The sequence below is a fragment of the Talpa occidentalis genome, unplaced genomic scaffold, assembly GCF_014898055.3.
Source record: "Talpa occidentalis isolate TD23 unplaced genomic scaffold, MPIMG_talOcc4v2.1 talOcc4.2, whole genome shotgun sequence".
NCBI lineage: Eukaryota > Metazoa > Chordata > Mammalia > Eulipotyphla > Talpidae > Talpa > Talpa occidentalis.
The window spans coordinates 136,477,202-136,497,939 of NW_023602073.1; the positions used below are offsets into that span (position 1 = coordinate 136,477,202).

A 20,738-nucleotide genomic window follows, 5' to 3' on the forward strand; every position below is an offset into this window, starting at 1 on the left:
GATGCTGTTTACTTATACTTACTGTTATTAATTACATACTTTCATTTGTTTGTAAATAATTTTAATAACTTCGTTTGTATTGATTTTGAGCACACTGAATACCTTATTGCAATAAAATATTTTGGTAAAATGTGGTTTTGTTGAGTTAATATATTACAGCCATTAATTTATTTGTCCCATAGCATTTTTGCTGTTATTTGGAGAGGATATGCTAATTTTCATTTTATTTAACTCATAATTGATGCTTTCTCTGAACGTTTGTTCAGAAAAAATAAATGGCGTTTTCATCTAAAAAAGAAAAATTGCATTGTCCCCTATAGTTCTGTATTTATAAGGATATTTCGGGCAGAAATAATTGAATCAATATGTATCATCAGAATCAAAATGTTTTCAGTGACATCATTTTATGTTCCTCCAACATAACTTATAGCTAAATAATAGAAGGTAGAAAATGAGCTGTAAGATCTCTTCTAAGTTTAGGCGAGTCTCAAAGCAACTGCTTAGGGGGTCTGTATCTAGAATGTCTCTTAAAAACTAACAAAACAAATGTAAAGGTAGAAGGGGCAAATGCTTCTTCCTAAAGTCTAATGGAATATAATGATGTTATTTCTAATAGGGTGACAGAAAAACTGCATTTTGAAAAATTAGCAAATGTGTGTGTGTGTAATAGGGCATGCATCTCTTTCAGCAATGTTAACCCAGGATTTCATCCAGGGAAAATTCGAGGTGAACAGGCATGGATATGTAAGGATATAAAGCTGATCAACTGAAAATTATTACTTGAAATCATCTACATCTGGAGAAGTTGTGGCAATTGAAGAGATGACAAGGTAAAAACTACATGTATTTGAAGCTAACTGTACTTAGATATGCAAATGTGCCTTTCAATAGTGCAGGAAGAACCCTCTTGTCTGGTACCCTTAGTTGTTTGATTAATCCAAAAAAGGCACTGATAGCAGGAAATAATAAAAATAACACATGGCTGGGGGCTGCTGCTGGACCAGATACAGACTAAGCCAATAAAGAGATGTCACATAATACATAGCACATACGTTCTTCAATATTTTGGCTTTTAAAAATTTGATATATTCTTCATGAATTATTTAATGTAGGAACCAGGCCTTTCCCATATTTTCTCTACAGGTCCATTTCTAAACATTCTCTAATAACCTATCTTGTACAAATCACATGTATTACATGATATAGTTGTGAGCCAGGCCTACAAAATTCTTGCACATTTTTACTGTATTGTCCCCAACCTACAAGAACTGTTTTGCCCACAATTAACCAATACCTCTTAAAGAAAAATCTTTCCTAAGTACTCGACTTTCACAGAAACTACAACTCTTCACACTCGTGTTACCAAGTTTTATATAATCATGATTAAAAAGTTCAACTGTCATGATCCATTTGTTTAGTAAGTATTCATTTCCTAGAGCTGCCATGACTAATTACCACTAACTGGTTGGTTAGCAACAGAAATAATTTATCATTCAGAGCTCAAGTTGTCAACAGGGCCCTGCTCCCTGTGATAACTCCAGGAGAAAAAGCCTTTGAATCCTTCTTTGACTCATCCAGCTTCTCAGTCTAGTGTTCCTTGGTTTGTAGCAGCATCATTCCAATCTGTGCCTATCTTCACACGGCCTCTCCTGTGTGTCTATATTTTTTTCTCTTCTACTCATGTCCAATATAGTCTTATTTCAACACTTAACTACATCTGCAAAGACACTACTTCTAAGTAAGATTGCCATCTGAGCTTCTGGTGGACATAAATTGGAGAATATTCAATCCACTACAGTAACAAATTCAGTTCACCCTTGGGAAACATATTGCAGCAAATGGAAGCTGGGTGTGCCAGACACAGTCCTAACTGAGAACTATAGTAAGGACAGCTTGCCCTTGGCATCGATCACTTGGTTCTTTTAAGAAAATAGCATCAGTTAAACTAGTGAGTTGTTTAAATGGAGATTACTTAGCACAAATTCTACTTTTTTCTCCTTCAAACCTGTATAAATATGTTAAGTGTGTTTATATAAAAATTTGATGAGTATGTAATTGTTTGGATATTAGGTGGGAGGATTTTTACCTAGATAGATCTACTTACATAATCAAAATTAAGAGAAGACAAAATAACTGTCTTATTTATTGTTTTCCCACTTCATATTTATTTGAATACCTGACTAGGGCAATTGCATTGCTTCAATGTGGCACTCAAAAGAAAATGAGATAGAGACCACCCTAGACGCCTAGGGGTTAAGTCTCAGCACTGTCACCGCTACGGCCTGAGTTTGATCCCAGGGCAGGATGCTGACCCATATGGCACAGCAGACCTCTCCTGCCTCGCCCACTGCTCCCCTTTGCAGTGTATTTCAGTAAATCCACCTGTTCTGCTCCCCATTCTGTCTCTGGTGAATCCTCTCATCCTCTTTAGTAATTTTAATTTTAGTAATGTCTAGATATTCAATCTAGTGACTTAATTTGGTTTACCTTCAACATTAGTCACACAAAGAAAAATCAAGTTACTGAAATTCTAATAAGGCAATTTTTACCTATTAGTAGCTCTGGGAAAAGGGTTAATTCATTGGAGATAAAAAACAATTGGCTTAAAATAGGTAATGAGAGACCTGATTTTTCACTAGCCTTACCATAATTCTTGTTTTCCACACCAATGATAACTCTAGGAACTTTGTATATTTTTATATATTTTAAAGATTTTATTTATGCATAGAACTGGGGTATAGGCCAGAATCCTAGGGGATGAGAGGATTCACCAGAGACAGAGTGGGGAGCAGAACAAGTGCATCTACTGAAATACACTGCAAAGGGGAGCAGTGGGCAAGACAGGAGAGGTCTGCTGCGCCATGTGTGTTAGCTCCCTGGCCAGGGATTGAACTCAGGCCATTGTGGTGATAGCACTGAGATTTAACCCATAGGCCACTGGGGAGGCCCCTATTTTTAAATCTTTGTTAGGAGACCCAGTTGTGGTACTTTTCACATGTATGAAAGATAAGCCTTAATATAACTTTAAATTAGGTGTCTCATATTTTTCACATACAGTTTCTGGTTACTAGCAAAGCGTTTTATCAGCACCTTCAATTGTTGAGCTCTATTTTATCACTTGGCTCCCTCAATAGCTACTCATTAAATAAACCCTATATCTAGCTATAATTGGCTGAAATATTTGCTTTTCTTCCTTTATTCTCAATTGTCAAAGTATAGGTGGACAGAATAGGAATCTAAGTGGCTGACAAGTTTTAGTCTTAAAATTATTTTCTTCAAATAGATGACCCTACTTTTTATATTATTTCCTCTAATAATATTTATTTGGTATTGTTTGAGGATTTTTCCCACTTTTTTTTCATTTAGTTTTTAGAATCATGCACATCTGTTCACATTTGGAATTCTAATAAGATGTCAATTGGGATTCAATGCTATTAAACATGTAATAAATATACTGATGTATTTATCAATGTAAATATATCAGCATGGTTTCAAATCATGACAGTCATGAACTTCAACCATGAGTAATTTTTTAAAAAGATTTTCAACTTTAGCATGATTTTAGGAAATAAAATGAGTTGTGTTTTATTTCACTCTTCAAAATGTTTTTGAAAAAAGTAAGATTTTTGCATTTAATTACTGTAACAACATCAAACCTGTAGTACTTCAAATAAAAATCTGACCTTATTAAACATCTTTTGTTGAGGAGGATGACTTCTTAAATCAGTGTTTCCTTAAATTTATATGAAAATCAGTACTTTTACATCAGTATTTTCTTCATTTTAAGAGCAGATCTGACTAGACTTCCTAATTTTTAACTAGTTTTTCAACTTCAGTTTGTTTAAAGGCAAATATAGTAAACAGATCTAATTAGCCCATCTACAAAAATAGGCCCTACGCCTAAACACCCCCCCCAAAAAAATATGAATAATATGTACTAAAACAGTAATAGGAATCTGAACAGTGATTTTATTTTGAGCATTTCTGTATAATTTTAAACATCTACACTGAACATTTATCAGTTTTATTACCAAAAGGAAAGATTTTTTTACCAAAAAAAAAGTAAGCATTGTAAATATATGTTAAGCCCAATTTATTGTATCTATACCACCTGTGTTAGTCTACTAGGGTTGCCATAAGAAAGCACCAGAGGCTAAGTGACTTAAATAACAGTAGTTTCTCATAGTTCTGGAGGCTGACAGCCCGGGGTCAGGGTGTGGCAGATTCAGTTTCTCTTGAGGCCTTTTCATGGCTTGCAGGTGGCACACGTCTCACTGTGTCCTGACATGGTCTTTCCTGTGTGCTTGCATCTTGGATGTCTCTTCCTCTTCTCATAAGTCTACCAGTCATATTGGATTGGGAACCCACCCTTTTAACTTCATTTAACCTCCATTACTGCTTTAAAGTCTCTGTATCCAAATACAATCATATTGGCTTCAACATAGGAATTTTGCAAGAGGCACAGTTTAGTCCTTCAAACCACCAATTCTTAGCTACATCAAAGCAATAATTTCCACCTCTCAATCACACATGGAAATGAATTCAATACAAAGGGACCTCACATGGCAAAGTGCAATGGAGAGATAAAACAGCTATGTGTTAATTTAGAGGAAAACGTAGGGAGTAAGAGGAGAGGTGAAAGGGCTGAGTTACCTAATAAAATAATGACTTGGTCATTTTGGCAACTTTATATTTGCTTTCTCTATGTGCTACAGTTATATGGAAACCTGGTAATTTACAGTCTAAGCTGTAACTGCAACACAAACCACTGATGCAAATTAGATCACATTAGTCAATCTTAGAGCCCAGGCCCACTGACAGGGCATCTGATGAATAGTTAGCTGTGGCAGGTCCACCATAATGCCATTTTTCTCCAAGGAAGTCCAGTTAAGTGACTGTCCATGTCCCAGTAGTTTTACCTGCAATTAAAAGAAAACACACAAATGTCTCCAAATATACTTCTGACTTCCCCACTTTATTGAGAAGAAGTAGGTAACATTTCTTAAAAAGTGCCGTAGACAGGAGCTTTTATTTTTCATTTTTATTGAGTGGTTCACAAGGTGTTTTAATTCTTGTTCCAAATGAGTCCATATATCTGTCTTGCTTCTATATAACTCTTCTATGGGATATAAAAGTGTGCTGGAGTTGGGGAGAAGGATTGTAAAGGCTGATTAGAGGCAGAAGGAGGAAAATGCCACAGAGAGGATTCAGGGAAAGGGATTAATCTGCTGCCCAGCTCTTAAACAGAATGTTTGGAGAAAGGCTGCCTCTCATATTCAGCCACTCTTCCTCCTCAGACTTCCCAGTACCTTTCACTAACGTGAATACATGTGATTAATTATTACTGTAATTGTTTATATCCTAATTTTATAGTAAATAAATTTAAATAGTTTTGTATATGTCTAGGGTTATTTTGAATCAAAGTTTTGCTTAGGTAGCGCAATACAAGAACAAAAGTGATCCTTTTTAAAATAACAGTATTAATGGAGGCCAAAGAAGTATAGATAAATTAAATGATTTGTCATATCCAGGGCAGTGAGTTATAAATGTCTTTTTTTAAAAAGCTATAACATATACCAAAAAGAACTCAATGCCAGACCTGGTGGTTACAGCTTCTGGATTAATCTTTCACTTTCTCCAAAAATTGTTATGAATTTATAAAAGGCTCTTAAAAATTTGAACCATGGCATCTTATTTTTATTCAGATGTCAGGAGAAGAACCTGAATTCCAATTTTGGATGCATGCAGTGAACCTGAACAACTGTGAACAACTGTTGAAGAAAAATATCTATTTTACATTGCTATGTGTGGGGGTTATGTAACTATTTTATAAGGTTACTTTTCTGGGAAACAAAGTTTCCAAAAATTTTGGCCAAACATTGGTCAAAGTTATTCTTGTGCAGTATAACAGGAGCACATGTAAAGCTCTCCTTACAGTTAAAAATTATGAGTTCATCAGGATTGTCTTATCAACAGTTTAAAAGAAGAAAGATAAAATTCCCTCTTACCTCTGTTGCCCCCAGAATGGCTTCGGGTTGTCCAAGAAGCAGCTGTCCTGATATGGGCCACTTAAAAAACATGGCATAGACCAGTTTTTCTTTGGGCTTGGATGTGTACCTGGTTAAAAGGGGGGAAAGCATAGTAATGTTTCTCATTTATGGCTCAGGCATAAAATTATTTTATAGAGATATTTTCATTTAGCAAGTCTCCATTAATACAGGAAAGAAAAATAGTCCCATTTAAAACACTTTCTCCCACAATTTCTGGATGTTCTTAGAACAAAGAGTTTTCTGGGATGGTACTGCTCTTCATCTTACTGTTCTTGAGGAGTTGGATATAGATAGAGGAATATGAACACAGCAGGTAAGATGCAAGCTCAGACGCAAATCTTTATCTTCATTCAATAGCTGTGTACATGTTAATGCTGTGTCCCATGTTAGAGATAACAGAAAATTCTTTTATGGAGCTTAGACTAGAGTAAGGAAGGCAGACATCAAATACACAAATAATATAAAAGTGTAAGTTTTGAAAAGCACAACGAAAGAAAAGGGCCTTGGCTGACTGTAACAAGGTGTCTCTTCAGATTAAACCATCAGCAAGAAGTCTCTCCAAGAAATAACATTCCGTCTGAGACTCAAAGTGAGAACAAAGCAATGTGTAAGCATAAACTCTAGACAAAGAAAACAGAATTTGTTCATTTATTCAGTCAATGATTCAACAAATACTTAATCGAATTCTTAAAATGCTAGTTGCTGTTTTTAGAACTGAAGGTGCAGCACTGAACAAATTTCTTGAACTCGTGGAGCTTATGTGGTAGTGGGAAAAGTTAGAAACAGAAAATAAATATGTCTGGTGATTATGAAGTGCTATGGGATAAACTGAAGTCAGATAAGAAAGACAGAGCACACTAGCTTGTCAAGGAGGGATCTGGGTGTTCTTTTAATAGAATAACCAGGAAAGACCTTTGAGGAAGTGGTATCGAGGAGACCTGAAGACGGAGGAAAAACCATGTGAGTATCTGGAAAAAGTGCCTTCCAGGCAGAGGACAGCAAACAGCCATCCCCATGCTTGACCGTGGGTAGAGCTGAAAGAGGCATGTGAGGGTGATTTTGATAACAGACAAGATCACAGAGACAGCAGCGAGTCGATTTTTATAGGACCTTGTAAGTGTCACAGAATCTGTGGTGAGGATGGAGAGCAGGGCCACCTGGGTTCCATGAAGAGGGTGGAGCCAGACACAAGCATTAGAGGCCTTTTTAAAATGTCTTGGCTTTTATCTTTATTGAAAGAAAACAATGGGATAATGGTAAATGACCATGAAGTCACAAATCAGTCACCCTCATTCCAAATAGAAGCACAGGAGCAAATGCAAAAACCAGATTTACACCTGTCCCTGCAAAAGGAAGGCTTGGTACTGAGCTCTCATTGTGACTGCTCCAATGCAACATTCTAGAATTCCACATTTGCTTCTGTCTCAATTGCCTTCATTTTCTTAAGTGAGTTGACCATTTCTTTTAAATCATAAGTCAAGTGAGCTCAAAGAACATTTAGTCTAATCTTATTGATTTATGCTTGATCAGGTTTTAAACACGTTAGTGGCAACACAAAGTGAATTTTGAGAGTTAGACTAATACTACCCATTTCTTTATGTTAAGACCCCACTTCACAAACCATCATATTTGCAACTCCGATTCAGATCCTCATTTACCTGTTGGGGGAAAGGATGTCCTGTGCAAACTCCATACAGGCTTTGTGGACTCCACCCACACGACACTGGGAACTACAAATCCCATGATCACCAAAGGGAAGGTTGCGAAGACCTCAGGGCCCAGCTCAGCAACTAGGTTCTCGGTTTGAGTATTTAACTGGCCCTGTGGCCAGGATCGCCCTCTTGGCCACGCAGTGTGCTCAGCTTTTCGCCAGCTCGATGGGTCATTGGGATTCTCTTTTTTTCTCCCGGGGTTATTCATTACTGCATTTTGCCTTACCTTGTAAATAAACCTTTTATCAATCTTTTGTGTATGTTTGCAGTTTAGCATTAACAAGTCCCCTTTAAGGGCACTGGTGAGGACCCACAGTCAGGGAACCCTTTTTTTATCGAGGTTGCTCTGTAACAGTACAACGAACCTTACCAAGCTTAGCCAGAGCCTGAGACTGAGCTTTTAAGAAAATACTAGTTAAGAGAAAAATTAGCAAGATAATTTTCAAGTACTTCATGTTTAGATTTTTAGAATAATATGAGCAAGTTATAACTTTTTAATCAATTAAAATGATGCTGTTAGCACTATGAAGCTCTTTGCAGCCTCTGCATCACGAGTTCGATCCCCGGCCGGCCAGGGAGAAACCCACATGGCGCAGCAGACCTCTCCTGACTCGCCTGCTGCTCCCCTCAGCAGTGTATTTCAGTCAATCTGCCTGTTCTTCTTCTCTCTCTGTCTCTGGTGAATCCTCTCATCCCTCAGATCTCTGACCTGTACCCCAGATTGTTATGCATAAATAAATATTTTATTTTAAAAAATGATGCTGTTATTTTGATTGATTTCTAATATTTTTCTGACCTTCGGCATCACTTGTTTATTAATTTGATGTGATATATTTAAATAACTAAACAGTCTCTCTTTTATTTTGTTTTTAAAGATTTATTTATTTATGCATACAAGAACTTGGATGAAAGCCAGACATGCGGGGGGGTGAGAGGATTCACCAGAGGCAGAGTGGGGAACAGAACAGGCAGACTGACTGAAATATACTGCTGAGGGGAGCAGCGTGCAAGTCAGGAGAGGCCTGTGTGCCATGTGGGTAGCTCCCTGGCCAGCCAGGAATTGAACTTGTGCTGTAGTGGCTGGCAGTAGCTTGGTAGAGCTGTCTTTAACCCCTGAGCCACCAGAGAGGCCCTATCCTCTCTTTTGGATTAACCTCTATGCATATTTCTGAATGGCAATTTTTGTAAGAGCTGACTACTTTTCACTAAAATTTATTCACCATAAGGAGGTATCTAGGGATGATTCAAGCTCAATGTGATAAATAATAAGTGTTCAAAACATTAAATAAGGTTTGGAATATGCCCTGCATAAAGTAGATATTCATCCAATTTCCATTTTTATCCTACTTCTCTCTTTATATCTCTGAGAAATCTTAAAGGATTTTCTCTATCAAATAGTACTTACTTACAAAGATAACTTACCACACATCTGGGGTGAAAGTGTCATTCTGGGCTCTCCATGGGTGGGTTCCATAAATGGCTTCTCCATTGACTTTTAGCCAGGTCCCCATTTGCCTTAATCGCTCCTCAAAAATTGCAGAAATGGTGCCATCTTGTGTGGGCCCAATATTCATCAAAAGATTTCCTCCACATGAAACTGTTTCTACAAGTTGCTAAAAGTTAGGAAATAAATATAGTTCTTAATAAATAAATTACATGGAGAATATATTAAAATATCTATATATGCCTATGTAGTCACTAACTAGGAGAACAAAAATACAAGGATAGAATAACATCCTGTGTTTACGGGTTACTAGTCTTTAAATTTTTTTTTAAGATTTATTTATTATTTATGCATACAAGAACTGGGGTACAGGCCAGAGGTGTGAGGGCTAAGAGGATTCACCAGAGACAGAGTTGGGAACAAAACAGGCAGATTGACTGAAATACACTGCTGAGGGGAGCAGTGAGTGAGACAGGAGAGGTCTGCTGTGCTATGTGGGTCACCTCCCTGGCCAGGGATGGAACTCATGCTTCAGTGGCTGCAGATAGCTTCATAGTGCGGTGTCTTAACCCTTTATGCCACCAGGGAGGCCCCTATAGGTCACTAGTCTAAGAATAATTCCCACTCTATGAAGGATCTTACCAATAGTCACCAGACATTTTACTGTACCTTCACCAGTTCTTCAATTGTAAGATAGTCACGGATATCAGCATTCCTCCTGTAGCCCCAGGAAAGCTTGTCTATTGTCATGCAGTTTTCCCATTTGTGTGGCAAAAGATGTCCTGGGTTGTAACGATCACTGCAGGTATAGTAGCCACCATGCTTGCAGATGCTACCTGCTGCCCAGCGGTCATTAGTGACTACCGTGTCCCGGACAGGGCTGAAATGAAAAGTGTAACTTTTTCAAACCAAACATAAAATTATTTTTACACAAAAAGATGTCACTGAAAAGAAGTCTACTGAAAATCCTCTTCTGAAATGTAATCATAGGATAAACATGAATGCAAACCCCATGATCTTGAAGTCAGATACACCTCAGATGATTGCAGCCTGGCTCTGGTACTTTCTAAGTAAACTGTCCTAGAGCATGTTGATAGCTCCCCTGAACAACCAATTTCTCTACTTATTATTAGAACAGAAATAATTAATGTAAAAACACCTAGCCCTGTGCCCAGCCCCCGTAGCACTTACATGAGTTACTATACTATTATTTGAAGCCTCCTCCCATATTTTTTTAAAGAGGCATGTATTTTTATTTATTTATTTGTTTGTTTATTTATTTGTTTGTTTGTTTATACAAGCACTGAGTACAGTCAGAAGCGCGGGAGGGTGAGAGAATTCACCAGAGCCAGAGCGGGGAGCAGAACAGGCAGAAGGACCGAAGTACACTGCTGAGGGGAGCAGCGGGCGGCAGGAGAGGTCTGCGCACCATGTGGGACCCTCCTCCGGTGGCCGGGGAGCAGCCGGGGATCGAACTGGCGCTGCAGAGGCTGTGGGCAGCTTCGCGACCCAGCGCTCAACCGCTGCGCCACCGGGGAGGCCCTCCTCCCATATTTTGAATGAGAGCCAAAACTGAACTTACACTCAAGCCAACCTTCTCACCTAAAACTGAATAACCTCATACGTGTGTTCTAGCCTTTCTCTTACAGTGGTGCCGAAGATTGAGAAATCTCAGAAAATTTTACTGTTACCATCATGGGCTTCGCTGTGAAAAGAAACATCCCCACAACATTACTCATCATAGCAGATGCCAGTGCGTGCATCTCTCCACTTTGCTACTTAGAAAGTTTGCATTCACGAGCAGAAGTGGGTCCTCCACCTGTTTTCCTCTTGGAAGGAGAACCTGGAGAAACTTGTTTTAAGTATAAGTTTGTGCGGCCTTCGTGGACCCAGAGAAAGCAAGCAAAATGCCCTCTGACTTCATAGCACATACCACTAGTAGAAATATAAACTTGTCCCTGGAGTTTAAACCTATTACAGGAGCTCAGTCAAAACCCCTTGTTCTTTTTTTTTTTATTTTCAAAACCGCTTGTTTTAATGGTGCAGCCTGGGACATGCTAGAAAGCAATAGGAAAGGACTTGAAGAGGTGAGCATGCTGATGGCCAAGGAAAAGAGACAGACAAGGGTGACATTGACTAGGCAGCAATGATTATCAAAAGGTAAGAGGATAAAAAGAAGGAATTAGAGGAATGATAAAGTATATAATTAAAAAGAGTAATGAATAGGGCCTCCCCTGGTGGTGCAGCGGTTGAGCACTGGGCTACGAAGCTGCCCACAGCCTCTGCAGTGCTGGTTCCATCCCCAGCTGCCAGCAAGGATCCCACATGGCGCGACAGACCTCTCCTGCCGCCCGCTGCTCCCTTCAGCAGTGTATTTCGGTCCATCTGCCTGTTCTGTTCCCCACTCTGGCTCTGGTGAATTCTCTCACCCTCCCGCGCTTCTAACTATACCCACTGCTTGTATAAATAAATTAAAAAATCTTAAAAAAAAAAAAAAGAGTAATGAATAAGCCAAGTTCCCAGAATAGGGGTCATAAAAGACCAGCATAGATGAAAAGAACAACCCATAAAATTAATATATCAAATCTCCAGCCACTGTGGCAGGAGCTCAAGCACCCAACAGGGAGCTACCCACACGGCACAGCAGACCTCTCCTGTCTCGCCTGCTGCTCCCCTCGGCTGTGTATTTTCAGTAGAAGTGCCTGTTCCGTTCCCCACTCTGTCTCTGGTGAATCCTCTCACACCCCTGCATCTCTGGCCTGCACCCCAACTCTTGTATGCATAAATAAATAAATCTTTTTTAAAAATCATACATGTATAAGGTCAATAACAGCAATCACACTGCATACACACCTTTCATTGTACAGCCAGGCCAGAAAGCCTGTGCTGTTCCAGTAGGAATCAGGGGCCCCTCCATCACCATCTGCCCACAGGACCTCAGGCTGATATTTGTTCACTAACTCGTAGAGCTCAGGCAGCATCTTAGAAAATGGAAATTGTCGCTTATGGAATGAACTGGCTTCATCCTCAAGGAAGAGCGGGTGAAACCATTCAAAAAGGGAATAGTAGAGTCCAAAACGCAGGTTCGTCCTGTTCCTAATGGCTACTTCAAGTTCCTGGACGATGTCCCTCTTCGGCCCCTCATCTACAGCATTCCAATTCCACGAGTACTCTGAGCCCCACAAGGTGAAGCCTGAAACAGTACAGTAAAAACCTTTGTAAGCAAATCAATCTCACAATCTTAGTAACTTCCCAGCTCTGGAACATGAAGCAAGAGAGTATGCAAGAGATAGAAATAGCTGCTTCTGCAAACAGCTTTTAGGACAGGTTTATCCATAGTATATATTCTCTTTTTTACGAGAAACAAAAGAGAATTCAAACTAGACAGAACCAAGACCTTTAAAAGTAACTCTCTAGATACCTCTTAAGGTCAGTATAGTCAGAGCCATTACCTCTATTTTCCTTCTTAGAATATTTTGCTCCTTGGGCCTCCCTGATGGCACAAGGGGTTAAGTACCGCACTATGAGGCAATCCGTAGCCTCTGCAGCACGAGTTCGATCCCCGGCCAACCAGAGAGCTACCCACATGGCACAGCAGACCTCTCCTGTCTCCCCCACTGCTCCCCTCTGCAGTGTATTTCAGTCAGTCTGCCTGTTCTGTTCCCCACTCTGTCTCTGGTGAATCCTCTCACCCCCTGCATCTCTGGCCTGTGCCCCAGCCCTTGTGTGCATAAATAAATAAATCTTAAAAAAAAAAAAAAAAAGAATACGTGCTCCTTGAGGAACAGTGTCCCGTCTGCAGTGTTCCCTGCTATCGTGGGGTCCAGCACAGACTCATCATCACCGTCAGCAAATGGCTGTTAACCTGGGAACACTATCCATGTCTCCCATGCTCCACTATGACAACTACTGCTTATATTGAAGACCCGGTGATGCGCTCCTATGAGATTCTTATTTGTCCTTTGAACAAAGATTAAAGTATATACTCCAGTTTCCGGGTTATCTACTTTTTATAGTATGATTTGTAGAACACTAGGGATCCATGTGTAGTGAATCTTCTTTAGCCTTGTTATTCATTTAACCAGGGGGGCACTATTCCCCAGTAGTTTGTACTTTAAAATACACTCTCCATACCTCAGGCTGGTACAGCCCCTATGGAAAACACAGTGGAGGTTAATCAAAATATTAAAAATAGAACTACCACACAATGCAGTAATTACCACCCTAGATATCTAGGAGACGAATGCAAAATCACTAATGGGAAGGAATATAAGTCCTCGCACACTCATTGCAGCAATATTTGTAATAGTCAAGTTATGGAAACAACCTGGGTGGCCAATGACAGATGAGTGGATTAGGAAGATGTGGTATATTCAACAGTGGCATACTACTCAGCTATGACCAAAAAAAAGATGAACTCTTGCCATTTACAACAACATGGGTAAAACTGGAGAGGATAATGCTAAGTGGAATAAGTCATAAGGAGAAAAATACTAGATAGTTATGTGCAGAATATAAAAATAAAAACCAAGGTCAATCAAAACCAAGCCAAAAACAAACACTAGAATTCTGAATGTAAAACTGAGGCTAGGGCCTCCCTGGTGGTACAAGGGGTTAAGACACAACCTATGAAGCTGTCCGCAGCCACTGCAGCACGAGGTCCATCCCTGGCCAGCCAGGGAGCAACCCACATGGTGCAGCAGACCTCTCCTGACTCGCCCACTGCTCCTGCTCCCCTCAGCAGTGTACTTCAGTCAGTCTGCCTGTTCTGCTCCCCACTCTGTCTCTGGTAAATCCGCTCACCATCCACACCTCTGGCCTGTACCCCAGTTCTTGTATGCATAAATAAACAAATTTAAAAAAAAAAAAAAAAACTGTGGGCCTCCCCAGTGGCGCAGCGGTTGAGTGCCGGGTTGCAAAGCTGCCCGCAGCCTCTGCAGCGCTGGTTCGATCCCCGGCCAAGGGTCCCACATGGCACGCAAACCTCTCCTGCCGCCCGCTGCTCCCCTCAGCAGTGCACTTCGGTCCTTCTGCCTGTTCTGCTCCCTGTTCTGGCTCTGGTGAATTCTCTCACCCTCCCGTGCTTCTGACTGTACCCGGTGCTTGTATAAATAAATAAATCTTTAAAAAAAACACAAAACTGAGACTAGCTGAGGGGGAGGGGAAGCGTGAAGATGAAGGGGGAAGGGCACAGTGGATGGGGTGGGGGAGCTTGGGTGCCTTGGTGGTGGGTGTGGTGTGGTAGCATGGACCTGATGAGGTGGGATCCCATGTTTCTGGATGCAAACCAATGTTACCTTAATAAAAAAAATAAATAAATAAAATATACCCACCATTTATAACCTCATCCTACTCTCAAGTCATAAGTATGGATGATGCTCTTTTAAATCACCTTGAAATGAATGACCTACCAATGAAATGGGTTGGAAAAAAATGTGTATCTTCACACGAGTACTTAGAAAGAATTCCCATTTTAAGAGAAATTTGCATTTAGACTGCTATGTAAAAATATTAGAAGAGGTAATATAAACTCAAATATTTATATTATAATATAAAAACCTCCTAATACTTAGCCAGTGCACAGGAACATCAGTACATTGTTACTATCCCACTGAAGATCAAAGCATCTGAGAACAGACACATAGAAACTGCTTTTCGTGAACCACTTATTCTTATAAATTAGGACAAGTCTAAATTGACTCACTCTTGAGATTCATTTTTTAGAGGCTCTTCAAACAGCTCACACATGTTTCAAAGATGTCTGTGGTGAACTTCAAAGCAGTGTCAATATTTACAGTCTTGTTCAAAATGTTTCGTCTTGACAGGCTCTAATGTCAGGCAGCGCTAAAACCACACAGGTCTCGGGCACACTAGCACCACCACATGTGGCCTCTCTATGCACACGGGTGTGTGTGTGTGTGTGTGTGTGTGTGTGTGAGATTTGGATAAGGCACTCCTGCATGACTGCCTTAAGACAATGGCCCACATCACGAGGCAGCCAGGGACACGTAGGAAGCTGTTGACAGATTGTGTGGCCATGGTCTGAGGTGGTCTGGGAGTAGCTCAGAGATTACAGCAAGTACCTGCACAGGAGTCCTCCCTGTACATGTGGCCAACATGATCCCTCCTATTCCCCAAAAAGTTAATTACCCTTTGTCGCCCCTGGCCCCTGCTCCTCCTGCCATTGTCACACAATCAATTGTGCTTGTTCATTACTGCTAACCAATAGCAAGAGGGCTCCACTGAGCAGCAGAGTCCTGTCTTGCAAACCTGCTCCACAACTCTTCCCTCAGTGTGTCCCAACCACCAAAACCAAAGGCCCACACTCTGGTCTTCCCGCCTAATCAAGTTCCGCGGAGCCTTTTCCAAAAGCAATGAAAACATCTGACAACATAATTCCTACAAAATTGATAAATGTGGGTTATATCATCTGTCCTCACAGTATGACTAAGACTTTCTTTTCTTTTTTAAACAAGTTCCCTATGTATTTCTTTGTGCCAAACAGCTTGGAGAAGTTTCTGGACATCAGGATGTCAACATGTTCACGAGCAAATACAATTTATAAATATCTATCTCAGCAGGAGGCACATCTTTAGGGGGAAAAAATCGTTAAACTACCAGAATGTGGCCAGAAGAAAAGAGATTCTAAGATAATTCCAGATTTTTAGTTTTGTTTCTTCCCTCCTTCCTACCTCCCTGCCCCTAGAGAAAACAATGGTGCAAAATGTCTCTACCAAGGCAGAGATGGTCATGCAAAGGAAACTTTCTAATGAATTAACATGTGGTTGAAACAATAAGAATTTAGTGATGGTGGGGCCTCCCTGGTGGTGCAAGGGGTTAAGACGCAACCTATGAAACTATCCGCAGCCTCTGAAGCACAAATTCAATCCCCAGCCAGGGAGGAGACCCACATGGCACGGCAGACCTCTCCTGACTCGCCCATTGCTCCCCTCAGCAGTATATTTCAGTTAGTCTGCCTGTTCTGTTCCCCACCCTGTCTCTGGTGAACTCTCTCACCCTCCGCACCTCTGGCCTGTACCCCAGCTCTTGTGTGCATAAATAAATAAATCTTTAAAAAAAAATAATTTAGTGACGCTTCCTCGTTCTTCTAGATACTGAATTTTACAGATGCTGGAATCTGTCCTATTAATGGGGGGCCATTATGTTGGTTAGTTTTATGTGTCAACTTCACTAGGATCCAGGATGTCCAGATAGTTGGTTAAATGTTACTCTGGACATGACTTTGAGAGTATTTCTGCATAAGATGAACATATAAATAAGCAGACTTGGGTAAAGGAGATTGCTCTTCTCAATGATTGGGCCTCATCCAGCCCAACTGAAGGCCTAAACAGACTAAAAGGCTGAGTAAGAAGCTTTACTCTCCCCATCTCCAAGCTGAGACATATATCTTCTGCCTTTATACTCAGATTTAGACCAGGACAGATATCATCACCTCTCCTGGTTTCCACAGTCTCCCTGGCCCTTGGCTCTCCTGGGTCTAGACTTCTCAGCTTGTAACTGAGTGAGCCAATTTCTTATAAGTCTCTTCATATATATTATACTTTCTATGGGTTTTGCTTTTCTGGAAAACACTATTATAACCACCATGTTTCCTTTTAGATATTCTTCCATTACCGCTGATAATTCACAGTCCTTTTCACACCAAGTGTTCTGTGTCATTTTCATCACAAAGCAAACTGTCCACCACTTGGCCATGTAAGAGTTAGCAGAAAGTGCAACCAGGTGTGCCATTGAGACTACAATAACAACACCCTATGGTGCCTCCCTAGATGCATTGCAAAGGTGAAATGAAAGAATGTAATTCCTTTACAAACACAGGCCTGCAACCCACACCCCACGGCCAAGAGCTGTAGTCAAATCTTAGAAATATTATTAAAATTTAATATAACAAAATGCAATTGTTTGTCTTTTTTTTCTAATGTATCATAAGAAATGCTTTTCAATTGACCTGTTTGAAGGTTCTGGCAGGGGAGTGCAACTACTTATACATTTGACGCAAGAATGATCTATTCAGGGAAGTCTGTCCTCTTTGACCAAGTGCACAGCCTTGGGAGGGACACACATGGAACAAGAGGGAGGAAGAGGACAGCCACCTAGTCAGCCAGATTAGCCCAATCAACACTGGAAATCAATGGGATGACAGATGTCACAGACAAATGGCCCTCACATCCATGCCTCCCAACTAGGTGAAACATGTGGTCCCTTAAATTATTAGCAATGGGCCTCTCCTGGTGGCGCAGCAGTTGAGCTCTGGGCTGCACAGCTGCGCAGCTGTGCGCAGCCTCTGCAGCGCCAGTTCGATCCCTGGCTGCCAACGAGTGTCCCACATGGCGCGCAGACCTCTCCTGCCACCCGCTGCTCCCCTCAGAAGTGTATTTCGTTGGTCCGCCTGTTTTGTTCCCCGCTCTGGCTCTGGTGAATTCTTTCACCCTCCCGCACTTCTGACTGTACCCAGTGCTTGTATAAATAAATAAATAAATTTAAAAAAAATAAAAAATTATTTACTAAATAAATTATTAGCAAATGTCAGTGGCCACTTCTGGATCTCCTAAGAAAGAGATCCGACTACATGTGGATTCCCCACTATAATGTCTTTTCCAAACAAACTATTTTACATTCCACAGCCACAGTCGGAGTTGACAAATGTTGCACTTACTTACCTTCATGATGTTTGGAAGTTAAGACAATGTATTTGGCACCAGAAGCCTGAAAAATATCTGCCCACTGGCTGGCATTAAAAAATTTTGCTCTAAATAGGGGTCCAAAATCTTGATATTTGAATCCAGGGGGGTAATTACTTTTCATAAAGTCCACAAACTTTGGATTCTTCTCCTTTTGCCAATACCACCTATGGGGAGGAACAGAAATAGCACACAAGTTTAGTAAGCTCCCCTTGCTGAAGCCACCTTACACAAATCACCCAGAGTCGCTTTCTCACTTCCCACACTAGTTCAACTTTGCCATAAAGAATTGGAGTATGACTTCCCTGGTGGCACAAGGTGTTAAGACCCAACCTATAAAAAGCTATCCGCAGCCGCTGCAGCATGAGTTCAATCCCCGGGCAGGGAGCTACTCACATGGCACAGCAGACCTCTCCTGACTCACCCACTGCTCCCCTCAGCAGTTTATTTCAGTCAATCTGCCTGTTCTGCTCCCCACTCTGTCTCTGGTGAATCCTCTCACCACCCCCACACCTCTGGCCTGTACCCCAGTTCTTGTATGCATAAACAAATAAATCTTTAAAAAAACAAATAAAATAAAATAACAAAAAATAAATACTGCCCAGTTCATGAATCATTTAATAAAGCCAATTAGATCTCTAAATTTGTGAATTTTTTTAACATTATAAGCATGTGCACGTATATATTTACAAGTGTTTGTATCGGGGTTGCTCTACAACATATGCACGCAAACACACACTTAGGTACATGTATTTGATACCATGTCTATGTTGAAGAAGATAATACCTGAAGACTTTCATCAGCTTTGTGTAACACAGATTAGATGCACATTTCACATAGATCTCAAAGTATAGTGGGGCCTGCACCTAGAATACGCCCCTTGCCTTAGAAGTCACTGTACCATATTCCTCAGGTTCTAGTCTAATGTTTAACAAAATAATTCCATCTGTCTAATATTTAATAAAATAATTCCATTCTTTCCCAGGATGCTGGTACCATCAGTGCCCCAGGAACAAGGAAGTGTAGTTTTAGTTGCTAACACAGAAGAGAGCAGCTCATCCACAAGTATTATCAACTGCCTTGTGATCAACTACCCCTAGACTGCCCTGCACCCCAGATGAAGAAACACTCCTAGATGGTCCCACATTGCATACCTTCCTGTATAATCTTCCTTCACTGACAAACTGAGAGGCAGACTTTTCTGAGAACCAACTCTGCTGTACTTTTTTTTTAAATTTTATTTTTATATTCTCCATACAATTACAACCCCCTTATTTTGACCCCAGTCCCTCCTTTCCCTCCTGCCCCCCAGTGTGTCTCTGGTTCGTAGTTCTTTGTTGACCAACTCTGCTGTTCTTCCAAGCTGGCCCCACTCGCTACTAAACACCGCCTTTGTAGGAGCAGGCTCGTGGTTCAGAGTCTGCTTTCTGAATGCCAATGATATGACCCAGTTAGGCTGGTAACAGAAGTAAAATCTAAAGAGTAATTTTTTAGGCCATGCCTGTCATAGCGCAAATCTACAAATACTTAAGGCTTGAAGGGGATAAATACTCTAGAACCTTTTTTTTTTGTTTTAAATTTCCTAGAGCCCTCCATGGTAATATTCCAACATCAAAGAGCCAGTGCATGCCCAAACGAACAGACGCTTCACACACCCATGAATTTATGTTTTCACCAGACTTCCAGACACGACTGAGAATTGGGAGGAAGCAGCAGAACAGCGATGAGACAGATTCTGAGTTGGGAGGAAGCAGCAGAACAGCGATGAGACAGATTCTGAGTCTCCTTAGACAGCAATTTAGGCCCAGCACCACCGCTCATCAAGACCCTGCACAAGTCGCTCACTTTCTGCGACTTCAGTCCCTCATCTTTGCAGGGATTATTATTTGTGCCACTACCAAGAAGTCATATTCAGTGCCTGACAATTTAGCCATCACAGGGAAGAAAACTTGGTGGTTCATTCAGCACGAACCAGTGACACAACCAATGATAGGTTTAAACACCAGGCACGGCTAACCCGGTGAAAACAGAAGGAGCGAAACTGACAAGGGTGCAAAACAAAGACGCGCAGGCGACGGGCTGGGTGGCGGCTGGAGGCCCGCGGGGCTAACGCAGGGTCAGAGCCGGAGGGAGGTGCGCTCACCAGAACCATTCGCTCCCGAAACTGGGCACGGAGTACACGCCCCAGTGGATGAAGATGCCGAACTTGGCCTGATCGAACCAAGCCGGCAGCTGGCGGGCATCCAGGGACTCCCAGGTGGGGTCGAAGCGCGCGGCGCCGGGGGCTGCACCCCGAGCCCGCAGCAGCCACAGCAGCAGCAGCAGCAGCAGCAGCGCCGAGCGCGCGAGCCCAGGCGGCCCCCGGGGCTGCATGTCCCCGGCTCCGAGGCCGGCCCGAGCCCCAGTTCTTCCGCGTCCCCGCTGAGCCCTCTCACGCTGTCACCTGACCGAGCAGTCCCGGGAGAAACACACCCTCCCCCGCTGGGGTGGGAGGGGCCCTGAACTTGGCCTTCGGGCCAAAAGACCCAAGAAGGCTGCGTTTCTCATTTGCATGACTGTGGACGCTTGCTCTGCCCTGCAGCCAGCCCTGAGGCTGCTGGGCTGCTGCTCCCAGCTGTCCTCGGCGGAGAGAGGAGCCGGGAAGGGAAGCAGTGTGCTTTCAGGACCTGTGGAGCGCCCTTCAAGCCTTGCAGCCCCTTACAGACGCCACCCCGAAGCCTGCAAAACACGACTTTGGAACCGAGCCTCAGGCCAGAACCTGAGGCAAGTGCCCCAGTCTTTGCCAGGCCAGAGAGCGGACTGTGGCCACCGGGATCGTGCGCAGCCTCTG

At 41.7% G+C, this 20,738-nt stretch overlaps 1 protein-coding gene across 1 annotated transcript; it reads right to left on the reverse strand.

Annotated features, from left to right (window-relative positions):
• Positions 1-3,883: 3,883 nt before the first annotated feature.
• FUCA2 (alpha-L-fucosidase 2) lies at positions 3,884-20,296 on the reverse strand. The gene is made up of 7 exons (XM_037520501.2): positions 20,052-20,296; positions 17,888-18,075; positions 12,060-12,399; positions 9,876-10,086; positions 9,185-9,375; positions 6,009-6,117; positions 3,884-4,919 (listed from the first exon to the last, which is right to left on the reverse strand). The coding sequence occupies exons 1-7, from the start codon at positions 20,279-20,281 to the stop codon at positions 4,779-4,781; spliced, it is 1,410 nt and encodes a 469-aa protein (XP_037376398.1). The 5' UTR covers positions 20,282-20,296; the 3' UTR covers positions 3,884-4,778.
• Between the last annotated feature and the right edge of the window lie 442 nt (positions 20,297-20,738).